Raw genomic sequence first — 17,556 nt, forward strand, 5'->3', positions numbered from 1 at the left:
TAAAATAACTACTGTTTGGAAGGGGTACTGTGAATGACTGACTTTTAAAAATGTCTTCAATCTCGGAAAAAGTTGGGGATCACTCAAAGCAGATAAGAATGACGTAATTGTAATTTCCAGAGAGGCTTGAAGACTCTGGCCCTGATCAGGAGCCAGACCTGTTCCCCTTAAAATCTTCCAACCCCAAACCCAATACCCAAGGGGAAGCAGCTCATTCCTTTCCTCCTTGGCTGGATAAGAATGTACTAGAAGAAGTGTAACGAGCACAGGATATTACAAAACCTACCAAGGAAATAAGGAACAAATGTAAAGGGAGGGAATGAGGTCATGGGTGGGAGGAGAAGCAGTGGAGCTGTCACTGAGTCTGTCATCGCTAGCTGTAAGCAGAGTTTATCAGCGTTGGCAACCACCATGCCCACAACACATAGCTGAAAACATACACATACATAGTTCCACATACACATACAGCCCTCCCCATGCCTTTATTCTATCAAATACTTGTTAACATCTATTTAGTCATTGAAGAGATGCTTACCAAACACCCACTAAGTGCCAAATACCATTCTAGGTGCAGGGAATTCAGAGATGAACATCTCTACCTTTTTATCTCAGACAAAGCACAACTCCCTCAATGGGTATCTCACAAACACACACACACACACACACACACACACAAAATGGGTTAGATACACAGCTGCCTCTCCCAGCTCCAACAGAGCTGACACAAACATTTAACTGATCAACAATATATATACACACATGATACAACCACCGCATCACACACAGGTACCCAAACACATCTCAGACACACAACCCCACAACACACATTCCAAAGCACACATCTTATATGGCTCACTGGGAGCCTCTGGCTGATGAATCCTTTCAGGGAATGAATACAAGGACTCTGGCTGCATTTTTCATACACCCAGGCCAATTCTGCCACAGTGAGATCATGGACCAGTGGCTTCTCTGTAGCTCAAATTACCCTTCCATCTAGTCAGAAGGGTGTGGTTCAGGGACTTCCCTGGCAGTAGAGTGGCTAAGACTCTGAGCGTCCACTGCAGCAGGCTCAGGTTCAATCCCTGGTTGGGGAATGAAGATCCCACACACTGCTGCATGGTGCAGCCAAAAAAAATAATCTCTAAAAAATAATTTTTTAAAAAGTAGCATAGTTCATGCTATTTTCTTAAGAAGGCTTGTAGGGGAGAGATCATAGGGACCAGAGAATCAAGTTACAGGTCATGAAAGATTCCTCATAAAGTCCAGTGTCTTACTGAGGTCTCCCGTGAAAACACATGCACATGGATAACTACACACGCAGCCACGCCCTTACACTCACATACTACTCACTCTACTAGGCATGGGAATTTATTTGCCAACAGACCATTCGCACATGATACACCACCAGACTCCCGCACTCTGCATGCAAGCAAACACACACAGACACACAATTTCACAGTTTAGGGAGCACCTGCACTCCTTGGAGAAAAGGCGAGAAGGTGCCAGATTGACTTAATACACACAGTTCCTGAAGATACATCCCACCACTTTGTACAAATAATTCCCAAGAGCCACTGAAAACCTCCCTTATGTATTCCTCTACCACAACTGCAGATACACAGTCAAAGTACTGGGCGAAGTACAGGACTTCACTTGCAAACGTGGCTGCTCCTGCCCCCGGGGCCTGGCCAAGAGGACACTATCCCCAAAGCAGTCCCAGGGCCACACTAGTCTGTGGGCACACATACTCCTCAAAGACCCTACGTCTTGAGGGTAGACACACCCACAACTGCTAAGCAGCCCGCAGCTTCTAGGGGTTACTGAAGGACAGGACTGCACACCTCTGCTTCAAACGGCTGCCACACACCAGGGAGGAAGGAGGTGCCTATGCCCAGGCTCGAAACTGATGGGCAACCTCTCCCCCACTCCCCAGCCAGACCAAAGTACAACAGGGGCCTCAAAGTCCCTCCCTCACCCACTCCCCTAAACCTCACATCACCCCAGGCCTGGCTCAGCCATCCTCGACCTTGTCCCCCCACCTTGCTCATCAAGGCCTCTTGCATCCCGGGTATTGGTAGAACCACCCCTTCAAGTCCTGATTTCATACCCAGGTCCAGAGTCCTCACCAGTCCTCTCCAGCCCCCCAATCTCCCTTCCAAACTCCAAGCTTGCGAGGGCTCCGCTGTTCAAAACCAGCCTCCGCTTGCAGTCTCCCACCCGGAAGAGACGACCAGCCGTTTTTCCCCCCTCATCAAAACCGGTGACTCTAGTCGCCAACCCTGAGAGGCCTCAGCCACCTCTCCCTCGAGCTTCATTCACTCTGGAAACACTCGCTTCCCGCCCTCCTGGCGCGTGCAGTCACAACCTCACAATCACCACCCACCCTCGCACGCGCCGTGGGCTCTTCTCCCGGCGCCCAGCGGTCTCCCGTCCCGGCCCTAAGGCGCGGGTCCAGTCGGGGCCTCTCAGGCAGGGCTTCCCGCCCGCGCCCCCCCGCGCGCGGACCCTCAAGCTGTGGCCCCGCCCACTCGGGCCAACCACGCCCCCGCCTCCTAGGCCCCGCCCGCCCCGGCCCTCCCCACAGCCCTCGAAGGCCCCGGCTCCCTCACTCTCTCACAGCCCTACCCACCGCCAAGAGGTTACAAGCCCCACACAGCCTTCAGGGCTCTCTCACAGGGCCGCCCCCCAATTCCCGTCCCTGCCCGCAAGGCCCCGCCCACACAGAGCTCTTCCACCGGCCCTCGCGGTCGCCTCACAGTCGATCACCCACCCGACCCACACGCCCTCAAGGGCCTGCCCTTCATCTTCTGGCTAGTTGGCTCTCACTACACAGTCCTACCCACAGGTCGCCACGGAACCCTCCCTGGGGATCGGGAGAGGCGCCCCGGATGGGCTCACGAGGCCGCGCCCACAGAGGCCACGCCCACAGAGGCCACGCCCACATCAGACCTGCCAGCAGGTCACGCCCACCTGGGGCACCCCGCCGCCTGTCCTGCTCCCTGGCTGACCACGTGCGCCCTCTCCTTGAGACAGGGGTCCTGGCACGCCTCTCACAACTCGCGTGCTGGTACACACACCCGCCCTTGTGCAGGAGCCCGCGGACCGCAGGTGCCCCCCACAGGCCTGGATCCCGGGCAACCCTCCCGCCCCTCACTCCCGCGTCCAGGCGCCCAGCGGCGGCTCCCCCGGGCTCACCTTCGCTGCAGAACTTGCCGCCGAAGCCCGTGTGGCTGCAGTCGCAGCCCACCTCGCCGGGGGCCAGCACGGTGCAGAGGCCGCCGTTGGCACAGGGGTTGCGCGCGGGGGCGCACAGGGGGTCCGCGGCGGCGCCGCGCAGACCCTGGCTGCCCAGCAGCGCGGGGGGCCGCTCGCCCAGCTTCAGGTTGGCCAGGAGGCCGCGGAAGGGCGGCTCGTACTTGACGGTGCTGAGCGTGAGCGCCGAGAGTCGCACGTCGGGGGGTATGCCTCCCACGAACAGGTCGCTGGCCACCTGCATCTCGCGCCGCTTCGAGCGCACCTCGGCGGCGCGGGCCTCGCCGTCCACCGCCAGGGCGGTGCGGCGCGCGTCGCGGGTCAGCAGCACCATGTGCCAGCGGTCGTCTGACACCGGCGTGTCCAGCTGCAGCGTGGCGGGCTCGGCGCACGAGAGCGTGAAGCGCAACCGCAGGCGCCCGTCCACCAGCAGTAGCTCCAGGAAGTCGCAGTCGCCGCCGTCGTCCAGGTACAGCAGCAGCGCCCGCGTGGCGTTGGTGCGCAGGCTGAAGCTGAGCTCGCCGCTGCTCGCCGCGCCGGCCCAGCGCGCGTAGCGCGCCCACTGCCCGGGGCCGCCGCCGAACTCCAGGCCGCCCGCACCTGCCGCGAGCGTCAGCAGCAGCAGCAGCGGCAGCGATGGCGGCCGCCACCGGTTCCCGGGCGCCATGCCTCCGGCGGCCCCGGCCCCGCCCGGCCCCCGGCCCCGCTCAGGCTTCAGAGCCGCGGGTGCATGGGGCAGGGAGGGGGCCGGGCGACCCCCGCGCCGAGCGGGGCTCCCTCGCCGGCTCACAGTGCCATGGACCCGGCCGCAGGACGAGGTGTGCAGAGGCCCAGATGCCGGCTTCCCCCGGGCGGCGGCAGAGGCGCCCCTCCCCCGTTGCGGACTCCGACGGAAGATGGGGGAGGGAGGCCTGCGGGGAAACGGAGAGGAAAGGGTTACTGAAGAGCTCGGAGGAGGGGAGGCGTCCTTGGTGTCTAGCTCCCCTTTCACACTAGCAAGAGACCAACTGTTTCCCTTTAGAACTGGAGGAGCTACCTTGACCTGAAGAGGGTCTCGCCACCAGCATGGGAACACTCGGGACCCAGCACTTGGGGGTGGGGTAGGGGGAGAAGGAACGGAGATAACACCCTCTAGGGGCATCATCAAGGGTTTAAGATGCAGACAGGTAGGGAGGTAACACCTTAGAGTCCAGGAGGAGCCCCTTCCACATGCCCTCACCCTCGCCTCTTATCAGGACCAGGGCCAGCTCCTGTGGATGAGGCCTAGAGACTCCTCCAGCTGCTGACCACAGCCCCTTCCTCTTTGAGCTACCCAACCTCTGTGTATGGTCCCACCACCTGCCATGGGCTCTCTCTCATCAGTTCCTGATGCTGGATAATGAAGTTGCTAAATAATTCATTGGGATTAATTAAATGCCAATTCGTCGATGGTATCCCTGGGTAACCTGGCTGGGAAGGAGGCAAGGGACAGAAGCCAGCCAGGACCCAGACTTCCAGGCCCCAAGCCCTCTCCTTCCATACAAGGACTCAGGCACCTGATTCTGTGTCTACAATTCCCCCAAAACCACAATCACCCCCTTTCTGGGCCCCAACACCCTGCTCACCAGCCCGGGTCCTTCCTGAACCTAAATGTCTGTCACCCTCAAGCTCCAGCTCCCAGGCTTCAGCCTGGGACATAGGCTGATACTTGGGCCTTCATTTCACCCCTGGGTTCCAGGCTCCTACCCATCCAGGGCTGGGGGAGCCACCAGGAGGCAGACAGCCTCATTTGCATAAAATTGCCTTTCTGAAATGATTACCCTTGTAACTGGCTGTCAGAGAGCAATTTATACCCCACAACGGGGAGGGGAATTTGCATCTCGTTAAACTCCGAGTCGTAATTATTTATATCCAACAACCCTCCTGAATATTGCATTGATTTTATTTTGGGGAGGGAGGAAGGGAAAGAGGTGGGGTGAAGCCTGAGAAAGAAACATAGAAGGGCCAGAGTTTAGGAAGAGGCAGGGAAAGATTGAAGGGGAGGGGGGAGAGGAAGCAAAGAAATCACATGAAAGAGAAGAATAATGGATGAGAGAGAAGGCCTGATGGGGAGAAAAAAAGAGTGAGAAGAGAAAATTAAATTCCAAATTCCGACAGCATTTATCAATGCCCTGGATGCTGAGCAGTTTTACAAATGTCATTTTACTTAATCAGTCTGGGAGGTCCCATTATTCCCATTAACCACTGGGGAATCCCACATATTAAAGTCTGGGGACTTGCCCAAGGTCGCACAGCAAGTCAGTGGGGAACTGGGACTTAGATCCATGTGTCTCTGACTCCAGCATGACAAAGGGCAGGGCAGCCACAGGTGTAGTTCAGAGAGGTGTGAGCCAAAAGAAGAGAAGAAGGATCCTTGGAGAGAGAGAAGGTTGGATGGATGTGCTTCCTCCCTCCATGGGAGGAAGCTAGGAGTATGAAGGGAGAGAGAAAGCTAAGGCCCCCCTAAAAAGCCAGGTGAAGGGTGAGCAGAGAGTTGGGGGACAGGATGGTTGGGATGATATGTATGCAGAAAGAAGATGAGGCAGAGATGGCCTCAAGTGGCTGGCAGTAGAGTTTGAGGAGCCACCTCCAAGAGACCCTCAAATCCAGCTCTCAGATCCTTCCATCTGGCTCCTTCTGACTCCCTCCTCCCCAACCCTACAGACTCCAAGAGGGTCTCAAGAGTCCTGCCCCAGCCCACCTCCAAGGGCTGCCCCTTCCCAGGCAAGAAGGGAGGCAGTCCAGGCAGGCAACACCCTCTCTCTCCAAACACTGTCGCTAGTTATATATAGCTTTGCCACTGCCTCTCCTCATTGGGTAATAGAGATAATTAACATGCGCGGGCTAATTAGCCAATCAAATTAAATGCAGCACCTGCTCCCAGCCTGATTGACGCCCTTACCCCCCCCAACACACACACACACACACATACACCCTCACCCCAGCCCAGGGCAGGGGAAAGGGACCCTCAGGCTTGGGGAAGGGAAAGACCAAACCCCCTTTTCTTCAGAAGGAGCAGCCAGAGACCCCTCAGCAGAGGCGCAGCTCCAAACTCCAGAGAGTGGCATCCTCACGCCCTCCCCAACCTCCCCCACCCAGGGTCTCAGTCCTGCCTGGCCTCTCTCCCAGCCCCCACCCCCACTTCCGGACACTATTTTGGGGAAGGAATTAATTAGCTATCGATTTCTGCTGGCAGAAGGAATAGGATTTCGTGCTGCTGTCCAATCTGCCTCGGCTGCGGGGATAAGGGAGGGGATTCGTTCCCCGGCCCCGCCCCCCAACCCAGTGCCTGTCTGCTCACATCCCCCACGCTCTGCAGAGCGGCAGAGGGGTCCCTGCTGACAGAGGCTAAGGACAGGGTCTCCCTATTTCAGGAAGTTAGCGGAGGACAGGAAGTGAAGGATGGCGGAGGAGGCCTCCAGAGGCTGGAAGGCAGCCGCCTGGGTCCTAAAAATCAGAGGAATGTTACCTGTTTGGGGGATGGAAGCGGCAGTGGCCGGAGAAGGCAATGGCAACCCACTCCAGTACTCTTGCCCGGAAAATCCCATGGGCAGAGGAGCCTGGTAGGCTGCAGTCCATGGGGTCGATAAAGAGTCGGACACGACTGAGTGACTTCACTTTCACTTTTCACTTTCTTGCATTGGAGAAGAAAATGGCAGCCCACTCCAGTGTTCTTGCCTGGAGAATCCCAGGGACGGGGGAGCCTGGTGGGCTGCCGCCTGTGGGGTCACACAGTCGGACACGACTGAAGCGACTTAGCAGCAGCAGCAGCAGCAGCAGCAGGGGTGGTGGCAAAGTGGGTAAGAGTCCAGGGGATGACTCTAAAGGTCTTTGTGTGCCCAGATGTGGAGGGAGAGTGTGGCAATGGAGCGGGTGCTGTGGGCAGGCAGGTGCCTGGCAGCAGCTGTGGGGGCAGATCCCGGGCTTCTGCGGTGCCCCAGGGAGGAGCTGGGGCAGGGGCTGGGCCTGCGGCCCCTCAAGGCTCATTACTCATTCTTCCCACAGCCCGCAGCTCTGCAGCACCGGCCAGCCTGGCTCAGTGCCGGGGCACAGGGGCTGCAGGGCTGGCCGGGAGGAAGCCCCCACCCTCCCTGTGTCCTCTCTCCAGAGAACACTGGGGCAGCTTCAGGCTTGCAAGGCAAAGATAACCCCAAGAGAAGCATGAGCTAAGCGGACACCTGAGTCCTTCCACCCCACCCCACCCTAGAGTACCTGATGCTCTTCACCACCCCTGTCCCCTCCCTTCAGCCTCCTCCAGTCCAGGACCAAGCTTCTGCCTCCAACCCACCCTTCCTCCCCGACACAGGGGCTTCCTGCTAACCTAGGATACCCCATCCTTCTTCAACTCCTGGCATGCAGCTCTCCTCCCTATGGGCCAGGGCCAGGGCCTTGCGCACCTACATCAAGTAAACAATCCCTGGAGTTGAGCCCAGCCCCTCCCCCACACTCATACCTTGCAGTGGAAGCCCCCCCCCCCGCCCCGGCACCCTCAGTGTCCAGGCTCTGCTCCCCAAGATCGATGCTTCTCCAGTGCCCACTGCCAGAGCGGAGACACTGGCCGGAGCAGCCTTGGGATATCCTGCCTGCCGAGTGACATCAGTGTATCGTACACCACTAGCCACTGCTGGCCCAGGGCCACTGCTCCTCCAGGGAACAGACCTCTCCCCTGCCATCTGGGATTCTGCCCCCCAGTCAGCTCCCTAGCACCCCCTACCCACGGATGGACTCTGCAACCTTGAGTCAGTGGTGATGGGAGCTAGACGGGGTGGGGGTGGGTTGACTCAGCGACTCTCAGGACCTCAGCCCACTCTCAGCCCCACAGAATCCTGTCCCACGGATTCTTTCTGGGCCCTGACAGCCTCCTCCTCATCTTCCCATGACCAGACCAGTGCCAGCATAGCATCTGGGCTGTGACTCTGAGGCTTTCCACTGTGCATCAAGTGCCAGGCTGGACCACCATAGCATTGTCTTATATATCCTCCCGTGCTAGGAGGTAGTTTGTTTACCCCAGGCTTATAAACAGGGACCCTGAGCTTCAAATGATGGATTCATTTCCCCAAGCTCAAGAGCAGATGAGGGGGTCAGCTGGCTCCAACACCTGTGGCCTTTCTTCTACCCTGCACCGGCCACAGGCCACAGGGCGGTGTCAGGCTCAGAGAGCTCACCCTTCTCTGACCTGACCTTCGCTGGGGCCCTGCCCTCTTCAGACAACCCAGACTCTGAGTCTGCCCCAGGGGGGGCCAAAAGACACAGACCGCAGAGCTCGTAGAGTTCATCCTTCAAGTCCCAGAGAGAAGCAACCATAGCCTGAGGGCCATGAAGAAGAGCAAGACTAAAATCAAGGTTGCTGGACTTCCATTCTAGACGCTTCCCATGTACCCATATTCCACTCCTGGGCTTTCCAGTCTGACCAAAGTCCTCCACCCCCACACCACCAGCACCAACTGAACGAACGGATGTGAATTTCAGGGTTAGATTGTACCCACTCCAGCAGAGCCCCTGTCTAGAGGTCTTCTCCCGGCATCCACTCAGCCCCTTCTCTGATGTCTACACCACCCACACACACACACACACACACACACACACACACACACACAACACACACACACACACACCTCCAGCCATGGGAATGCCAGCCTCTCTCTGGCTCTCCTCTCCTCAAGCCAGCTCTCTCGCGCGCCAGCTGGGAGTGTGACAGCAGGGGCCTCCCCCAGGCATCAGGGAGGAAGAGCTGGGTTTGCACACATTCTGGTGGCCCCAGAAGGCAGCCTGTGGACAGGTGGGAGAGTGTGTGTTATGGGGAGGGAATTTTTGGCTCAAGCGAAAGAGAAACTTGCCGGCAATCTAGAGCAGCCAACAGTGGAGTAGGCTGCCTCCGGTCAGGGGGAGGGGTGAGTTCCCCATCTGTGGAGGTGTGTGAGCTGAGGAAGGGTGACTAAGGCTCAGAGATGTTCAGCAGGGGGCTCCTGAATCACAGGGGAGGGGGCATCAGACAGCTCGAGCTCTGAGGGCCCTTTCAGTGGCAGAAGGTGTATTTTGAAGGGTCCTCTCTCCTCCCTAAAACCTCAGGCAGGATCAGTAAGCAAAGAATAAGTCCTACCCCCTCTTCCTGCTCCCTCCTTCCAGCTCTGATGACCTAGAAGTGACAAGGGAAGACCTCCGGCAAGTCCATGCTCAGACACATCTCGGCAGGGGGCAAAAGCAAAACCGAGAAAGTGCAGGGATCAGAGGCGCTGACTCAGGAGCCTGGGTTCATGCCGGCTCTACTCCCTTCCAGCTGTGCAACCTCGGACAAGTTGCTTAGCTTCTCGGGGCCTCAGTTGCCTTATGTGTAAAATAGAGATTTTAGTAGTGTTTTCAAAAGTGAATTGATATATGTAAAGCACTTGAAACAGTGCCTAGTAGAGACTAACGTGGAGAAGTATGTGTTGTATTAATAATCACTTTAAAACCCCATCTCAGCGTTTTACAGTGTGCAAAACTCCATGTGTTTCTTGTTTCCTTCGAGTCTCACCGTAGCGGGATGAGAGAAGCAAGCAAGGCAGACCTTATAACTGCCCCCCTTTTGCAAATGGGGAAACTGACACTCAGAGAAGAGAAGGGCCTCTGAGTGGCCATCTCTATGGGACAGGATTCTGCGGGCGAAGAGAGGGTGGAGATCCTGAGTGCAGTTGAGTCACCCCCACCCCCACCTCCCAGCTCCCATCCCCACTGGCTCAAGGCTGCAGTCCACCTGTGGGTAGTGAGTGCTGGGGCGCTGACCAAAGGCAGACTCCGCAAGGTCACACAGCTTGTCAGGGCAGAGCTGGGACTAGGATTTTGCCCCCTGGGCCCTTCCCCACACTTCCGGGCACTTCTTCCTACCTAGGAAGGTGGGAAAGAGGTGAATGGGTCTGGAGATTAGCAGAGGTCCCAGAGCAGCACGGCTGGGAGTGGGTGGGTGTGTGCGAGGGTCCCCCTGAGCAGGTGTTCATGTACACGGAGAGAAGCCTACAAGGGCCTGGGCACCAGAGTGGCAGCTCACGATGTGCATGACGAGGCAGTTGCCAGGTGTGTGGGTCTGAGGAGATGGGTGGGCTGGGGACTGAGGTGCAAATGAATGACTCGATGCACTGGGGGCCAGAACGAGGGAATTTGAGGTAGGCAGTGAAAGGCGTGAGCTCACCCCCATGCCCACCCCATGCTGTGCACAGCTGAGGGATGATGCCCCGGGTGGGTACATCCCAGCAATTCAGAGGGGACAGATGGCTTCCAGGGGTGGCCTTGTGAGTAAGCAGGAGGTGCCTGGGAACGTTCCTAACAGTGCCCATGACAGGCGTATGTGCGCACGTGGAAGCTCGTGATGAACATGGAAGTAGCTGCCATTTACTGGGGGCAAGACAAACACATCAGACAAAGTTCACAGAGTGCTTAACACAGAGCCAGGCTCATGGCAGGGACAGTGTGCCTACTCCAAAACCTGGGCGATACCACGGGTTCAATTCCAGGCCACCACAATAAAGCGAATATTGCAATAAAGGAAGTCACACAAATTTTCTGTTTCCCAGTCACACTGTACGGTAGCCTCTGATCCTGTAGTCCCATGTGTGACAGCATCGTGTCTAAAAAAGCAATGTACATACCTTCATTTTAAAATACTTTATTGCTAAAATACACTAACCATCATCTGACAATGAAGGGTTGGCACAAACCTTCACTTTGTAAAAAACAGAATTATCTGTGAAGTGCAATAAAACAAAGAATGCCTGTGAATACAGCCATTGTTATTATTATTGTCATCATGATCATCCGGCCTACTCCTTGAAAGAACCCCAGGAGGTAGGTGGGGACCCCCCATTTTACAGATGAGGAAACTGAGGCTCATGGAGGGGCAGAGCTGAGTCCAGGCAGCCTCTCTCTGACTCTACCCCACCGTGGCGGCAACAGAGAGGGCTCTGGAAGGAGCGAGGATGGGCTAGGTGCTGTGCACGCGCCAGACTGTTTGCTGAATGAGCCTCTGAGGGCTGCAGCCCTGCGGGTGTGGACAGGCCCAGGCCAGGGGCCGCCCGGGCGGAGGAGCGGCCGGGCAGGTGGAGCGGGCTCTGTCAGGTGCGGTGTCCCTGTGGGGGCTGAGAACGAATGGACAGTTTGGCACTATGCTGGGGTAGGGCCCCCACGCGTGAGGATTAGTGCTAGGGGCGGGGAACCCAGAAATGGGAAGGTTCTGAGGAAGACAGGTGTGGCTGAGCACCTGGTCAGACCTAAAGGGGCTGTGGTCATGCGCATGAAAGCCTGGGGCAAAGTGCTTAGGACACAGAAGAGAACGCGGTGCTTAATGATGGGGGGGGGGCGGGCTCTGTGAGGAGAGGGTGTGTCTCAGGGAGTGAGGGTCTGTTGGAAGAGTACAGGTGCGCCTGTACGAATCTGAGGTGGTGCCTGGTTGGACAGAGCGGGGGCTGTGTGCATCTGAGGGAGAGAGCTGACAGCGGGGCGCTGAGGCTCTGGGGGCACGTGGGGGCCCTGAGGGTGTCACGGCAGAGCAGGGCACCCGGGGGAGGTCTCTGAGGCAGGCAGCGAGGTGGCTGCTGCTCTGGGCGGGGAGTGTAGGCGGTGTGCTGCTGGGAGGTGTATTGTATACGCAGGTGTATGTGCCTGTGTAGGTGTGTGTCTGGGTGGGTGTCACCGAGCATACGGATCCGTGTCAAGCTGTCTGTGTCACTGGCAAGGGCAGGCAGGAGAGGGTAGCTGGATAGAGACTGGAGGCCTGGAGGGGACAGAGATCCCCGCCATCCCCTCTCGAACCCAGCCCCCTCCTCTCAGGAACTCAGAGTGTGGACTCAGCCCAGGTTGAGAAGCCAGCAGAGGCCTGGGCTCCTGGAGAGAAATCCCCAGCCATGCTGTGACCGCCCGCCTGGCCTCTGCCTGCCGGTCAGTCCTGCCCTCCCCTGTGGATCTGAGGCCACGATGGATCTGAGAACACCTCCTCTAGCAGGAATGAAGGAACCTCCCCAGCCAGACCCTTCTCCCCCAGCCCCTAGAAAGATCCAGCCCAGCCTCAGATTCCAGCATTCCTGGAGGCAGGAGGAGCTAGGGACCTGAGTGGCCAAAGCCCCACGAAACAGACAGCCTTACGGTGAACAGATCAGCCGACCTCCCTCCTCTCTCCTCCTCTCTCCTCCTTCTCTCTTCCTACTTCTCTGGCAGAAGATAGAGAATCTACCTTGGGGCAGGAGTCTACCCTGCCCCAAAAGGAACACCTAGACACTGGCAACGTGGCCAAGAGGGAGGGGCAGAAATGAATGACCCCACCCCCCAGCACAGAAAAAGCCAGAAGTGTTTGGAAGCCTCGAGGCAGTCAAGAGGACTGACTGGAGACCTGAGACCCACACCCTAAGACGGATTTCATCACTCCCAGTCTGGACAGCTTCCCCCTTCACCTCCAGGCACCAAGGAAGAGTCCCCTCCCAGCCCTTGCTGGTTCAACGAGGCACTGAATTCCTTCACCTAGGACTCAGGTGGGGCTGGAGGGTAGAGACGACAACAGCCCCCCAAAGCCAGTTTTGCCTCCAAGGGCCCATCAAGGCTTCAAGGGCTCACACCCCAGCCCAAAGAACCCAGAGCAGAGAGATGGCTCCTTGACTGGGGAGGAGGCTGGGACGAGAGGAATGGTCCCCTCCTCTTTGGGGGTGGGGAGCAAGCCCAGGGCCCTGCAGCTTCCTCTCCCTGCAGCACTCTCTGCCCATAACCCTGTCGCCGCCCCCAGCGCCTTCCCACCCTGGCACAGCCCCCTCCTACTGCTTTCCCAGGCTCCCCCTCTCATCATCCCCAACCTTCCCCCGCAAGCTTCCGCTTCTATCCCTCAGGCCCCCCATCTTTCCCGGCTCTCCACCAGCACATACCCATCTCTGCCTGGAGCACCTTGGCCCCTTCCCCTCTGGTCCCTCCCAATAACCTCCTCTCCCCTTGGCTCCCATCCCCCAGGAAAGCCTGGTCCTCCGTGGTGCCCCCGAGTATGGAGCTCTTGGCCTGGCCCTGTGCTCCCTGCCTTTCCACTTCTCTCCTTTCCCCTCCCCAGCCCCCTCTCCACCCCCCAAGCCCAGTTCCTCGCTGATGTCTCTCCTGCAGACCCTTCAGAGCACAACAGCTCCCCATTCCCTCTGGAGAAGCACTGCTTCCAGCCCTTGGGGCTAGCAGAGACTGGGGACCCCCGCTTCAGAGCCTCCCTCACAAGCCCTCCGGATGCACCTCCTTCTCGCCTCATTCCTTCTTCAGTGACCATCCCTCCCACCCCGCTCCATTCACCCCAGCTTGGGGCCAGTGCCCCTTCCACAGGGAGCCTCCTATCCCCAACCTCCCCCCCCCAGCCGCTTAGCCGCCTCGCTGTCACCCAGCCAGCCCTCTCAGCGCGGCAGCGCCCCCGCCCCCCAATCCATCCTTCCTGCCTCCCCCGCCCCTCCAATCGTTCCCCTCCCCCGATCGGCTCCCGCCCCCCGCCCGTCTCCGCCGCAGCCCCCCCTCACCCCGTACCTGGTTCTGGGGGCGCCAGGAGGAGGTTGGGGATCAGAACCCCGGGGCCGCCCCGTCTCCGGCGGTTGGCAGAACCAGGGCCAGCAGCGTCGGCAGCCTCGCGCCTCTCTCGCTCCCCGCCACGTCCCCGCCCGCCTGCTGGTCCACCCGCCCAGCCGCGGTGCCGCTCAGAGGAGGATGCTCCGCGAGTCAGGGCGGCTGCTCCCGCCGCCGCATCCCTGCAACACCGACTGACGGCAGCATCAGCACCAGTGCCCGCCCCCCGGGCGCGCGCATTGGATCACGCCGCGCTAACGGACGAGCGGCGCAGCCAATGCGAAGGCGCAGAGGCCGCCGGTGCCCGCCGCTGCTCCACAGGCCCACCTCCTTCCCCGGCGAGGAACCCAGGCGTTCCAGTCTCAGGGTATCCGAGTTCTTTCCCGCTTCTCGAGGTCCTTAGCCCTGGCGCCTGGGCCCCGAAACCGAGCAGACATCCGAAACCAGCCCCAATGACTTTTCCGGAAACCCAGTCGCCCTAGCCTCTTGCCCTGGGGTCCCGCACCCCCCGGCCGGCTGGACCGCGTGGCAGCTCCCTGGGCTTGGGCGAGTCGAAGGGGAAGCCGTGGGCCCAGACTTCGGGCACCGAGGGAGCAGGACCTGCGCGGGGCCCGGGCCGCAGCGCCCTCTGCTGGCCACGCCTAATGTCGGGCCCGGGTTGCCCGGAGCCTAAGGAAACGAGACCCCGCCCGCGCCTGTAAGGTGCCTTTCCCAGCCCTTGCCTGGCTTCTGCCTCTTACTGCCCAAGGGCTCCCCTGGCTGCCCCTAGAAGTGAGGAGGGAAGGTTTTTCCTGGGAAAAGGACAGAGGCGCGGTGGGGGAGGGAAAGGCAGAGATGGGGGCGGGGTAGATCTAGGGGCTTAGAGTTTCACAGCCCTGCCTCATGGGAATCCCAGAGTTTGAAGCCTGATTCCCAGTCCTGCCTAGAGCTCTGGACTAGCAGCAGGTTGAGGGGCAGGGCTGTGGATGCACACAGCCTGGAGCACTGAAGGGAAGCTGGCAGGAGCTCCCTTCAACCAGAACTCTGAACCAGAAGTTTCAGAGTGAATGTGGTGCTGGAGTGAAGGTTTTCCCCGTGAGGGCGTCAGCATCACTGCACGGCTATGAATGTGGAAGAAGGGGCCCCTCATTCACTCAGCCAGCCCAAGGTGGGCCCTGGCACCAACCTGTGTACCACAAAGTCGGACGCTGGGTTTCTGAATGAGGCAGAGTGTGTGTGTGCGTGTGTGTGTGTGTGTGAGTGTGTGCGTGTGTGTGACCATTCTGCCAGCTCACTCCATGACCCTGATTTCTGTTGCAGGGTCTGTGATCTGCACAGCCAGTGGTAGGTGGCACTTCCTTAGCCAGAGGCTACACGCAAGAACACTCACATTCGACCACTATTGCAAGCACGAGCACTCGGAGGCATGCTCATGGCCATCCACACCTATCCATGTGTGTATAGGCATTCCCAAAGGAACACACAGGGACACCTACAGAAATGCCTCCCCCACCATGGTACAACACCCACAGGAAACACAAGCTTGCTCAAGAACATACACAAACTTGTGCACACAGGGGCCTGGGGCAAGTGCATGCCTAGGGGAACAGGTGTACACAGAGGACCTTCCCGCGAGGTCGTCCTGGCGCCTGAGGCACTTTGCACAGAGTGGTCAATTACTGAGTAGATGTGTGGGGACCCACAGCCCCTCAAGAGAGCTCTCTCCCCAGCCTGTGAGGGGATGAGAGGGGGGACCCAGGCTATAGGACCCTAGGGCTTGGAAAGAGAGATCCCTGAGCCAGGTTCCAGACTTGGAGGGCCTCCACTGACCTTGGACAGACCCTCAGGATGGCCTCCACCAAGCCCACTAGCTGAGCCAGAGAATGGGAACTGCTGAGTCAGGGCCAGTGGACGTGAAATTGCCTCTCTGTCCCCAGAACCTACTGCCCTGCCCATCCCCTCACTGCCGCTTTCCCTGCAGCCTACACACATACACACACACACACACACACCACATATAACACACACAGACTCCAGGGCATAGATGGGCAAACAGGTGCAGTGACTCACAAAGACTCTCAAACCCTTATGGATGGGTGTGTGAAGGGGTGGGGGGAGATGTAAGAGTGAGCACTTACACACTCTGTGTGGTCACACACACCCCCCTCGGTTCCCTGGGCCACCCTTCCCCACCAAGGGCAGGAAAGGTCACCTGGCAGCTGCTGTGCCTCCCTGCCCCTCCCCCAGTTACAATGATGTCTCTCCCCACCCAGGTCCGAGGTTCAGACTGCTAGATGTAGTTGGGGCCCACCGCATCCAGACACCTCTGCCCAGTAGGCACCCACCCAATGTGGCCCTTCTCCCACGCACAGTCCAATGAGGACACATGGTGGAGGGGAATGCCGCAAACACAGCGTGCGTGCCTGTGCACACACATGCACACACACACACAACGGGAAGCTCGTCCACCGAGTTCACACGGACAACCACAAAAAGGCAGTTGCGTGTCACACTCTCCCAGCCGGAGCCGACCTGGGCACCCCTATGCGTACACACACACTGGCAGAGGACGGCTGGGGTTGGGGGGCTGCAGGGAGGGGCGCCGACCAGGCTGCAGGATGGAGGCAGCGCGGGAGGCTGCGCAGGGAGCGAGCTGCTCTTCACAGCACAATCGCCAGTCTGTTGTTATAGCAACTCAGCCCCCAAATCGTGAAACGGATATTACAGCCTCGAGAGGGGGAAGGGCGGGAGGGGGCTGAGGACAGAAGGAGGGGCAGTGTGGGGTGGGGGGGAGTACCCAACAGGTGGCCAAGCTGCAGCTGAGAACAGGGTGGTAGGAGGAGGTACCCCAGGTGAGGAACAGGCCAGGGGTGTGGGGTCTCAAAGGCAAAGATGGGCTTGGGATCAAGGAACTTTGAGGGAGGGGACTGAGGCCACTGGCAGGTCCTCGGATATTGCCTGTGGTAGCTAGGTGCCTCCACTCCCAGGACACCCTGCAGTTGCTGTAGGACAAGCCTCAGCTCGGTGCGGGGGGGGGGGCCGGGGGAGGTAGCCCCCATTCTCAGATGGCTGTCTAGAGTCTCCTGACCCCAGGGGCAGCCTGACCCAGCTTCAGGACCTTTGGGAGACCCCCCCAGCCCCACCTTCTCACCCAGACCAGCCTTCAAAGTGGCCTTAGCCTTCCTCAGGCAGCGGTGACACCCCCCAGACCTCCATCATGCTGCAGACTTGGGAGGGAAGAGCTGGGTTAGGAGAGGCAGCCAGAGGCTGAGAGCAGGATCAATATGCATGGGAAGTCACTGTCCTTCCGGCTGGCAGCACCAGGCCAGGAGGGTGCAAGCCCAAGGAGTGCAGCCCCAGCTGCCCCTTCCCTCACAGCCCGCACTCGGGGTGGCCCTGTCCCTCTCATGATTCTCTGTAGTGAGCTCCCCACTGCTGGAAGTATTCAAGCAATGCCACCTGTTTCAGCTTCAGACTGAAGGCTGTGGTTCTACATGACCACCAGGCTCAGCAATTCTACTTTCAAGTCTTAGTCCCCCAAGATTCCGGACTCGAGATTCTAGACCCTCCCCAAACTCCCTGCTCTGAGGTTTCCTGGTCCTAAGGGTCTATCCCCCAGAATTCTAGTCTCCCCAAGATTCCAGCGCATGAGATTCCCGATCTCCCAAGATTGTCTGACTACAGCGTTTTAGACTCCACAGTTCTAGTCCCTGTGATTTACAGACCCCTACCCCCCACGAGGATTCTAGGCGCTGATGGTCCAGG

At 58.8% G+C, this 17,556-nt stretch overlaps 1 protein-coding gene across 2 annotated transcripts in view; it reads right to left on the reverse strand.

Moving 5' to 3' along the window:
* The window catches only part of NRXN2 (neurexin 2), a 100,185-nt gene extending 96,266 nt beyond the window's left edge, over positions 1–3,919 (reverse strand). For both annotated transcript variants that reach the window (XM_069566146.1, XM_069566145.1), the window contains exon 1: positions 3,196–3,919. In XM_069566146.1, coding sequence (XP_069422247.1) covers positions 3,196–3,919 — 724 coding nt within the window. The remainder of the gene's footprint in view (positions 1–3,195) is intronic.
* Positions 3,920–17,556: the final 13,637 nt, after the last annotated feature.

This window comes from Ovis canadensis, chromosome 21, assembly GCF_042477335.2.
Source record: "Ovis canadensis isolate MfBH-ARS-UI-01 breed Bighorn chromosome 21, ARS-UI_OviCan_v2, whole genome shotgun sequence".
Classification (NCBI taxonomy): domain Eukaryota; kingdom Metazoa; phylum Chordata; class Mammalia; order Artiodactyla; family Bovidae; genus Ovis; species Ovis canadensis.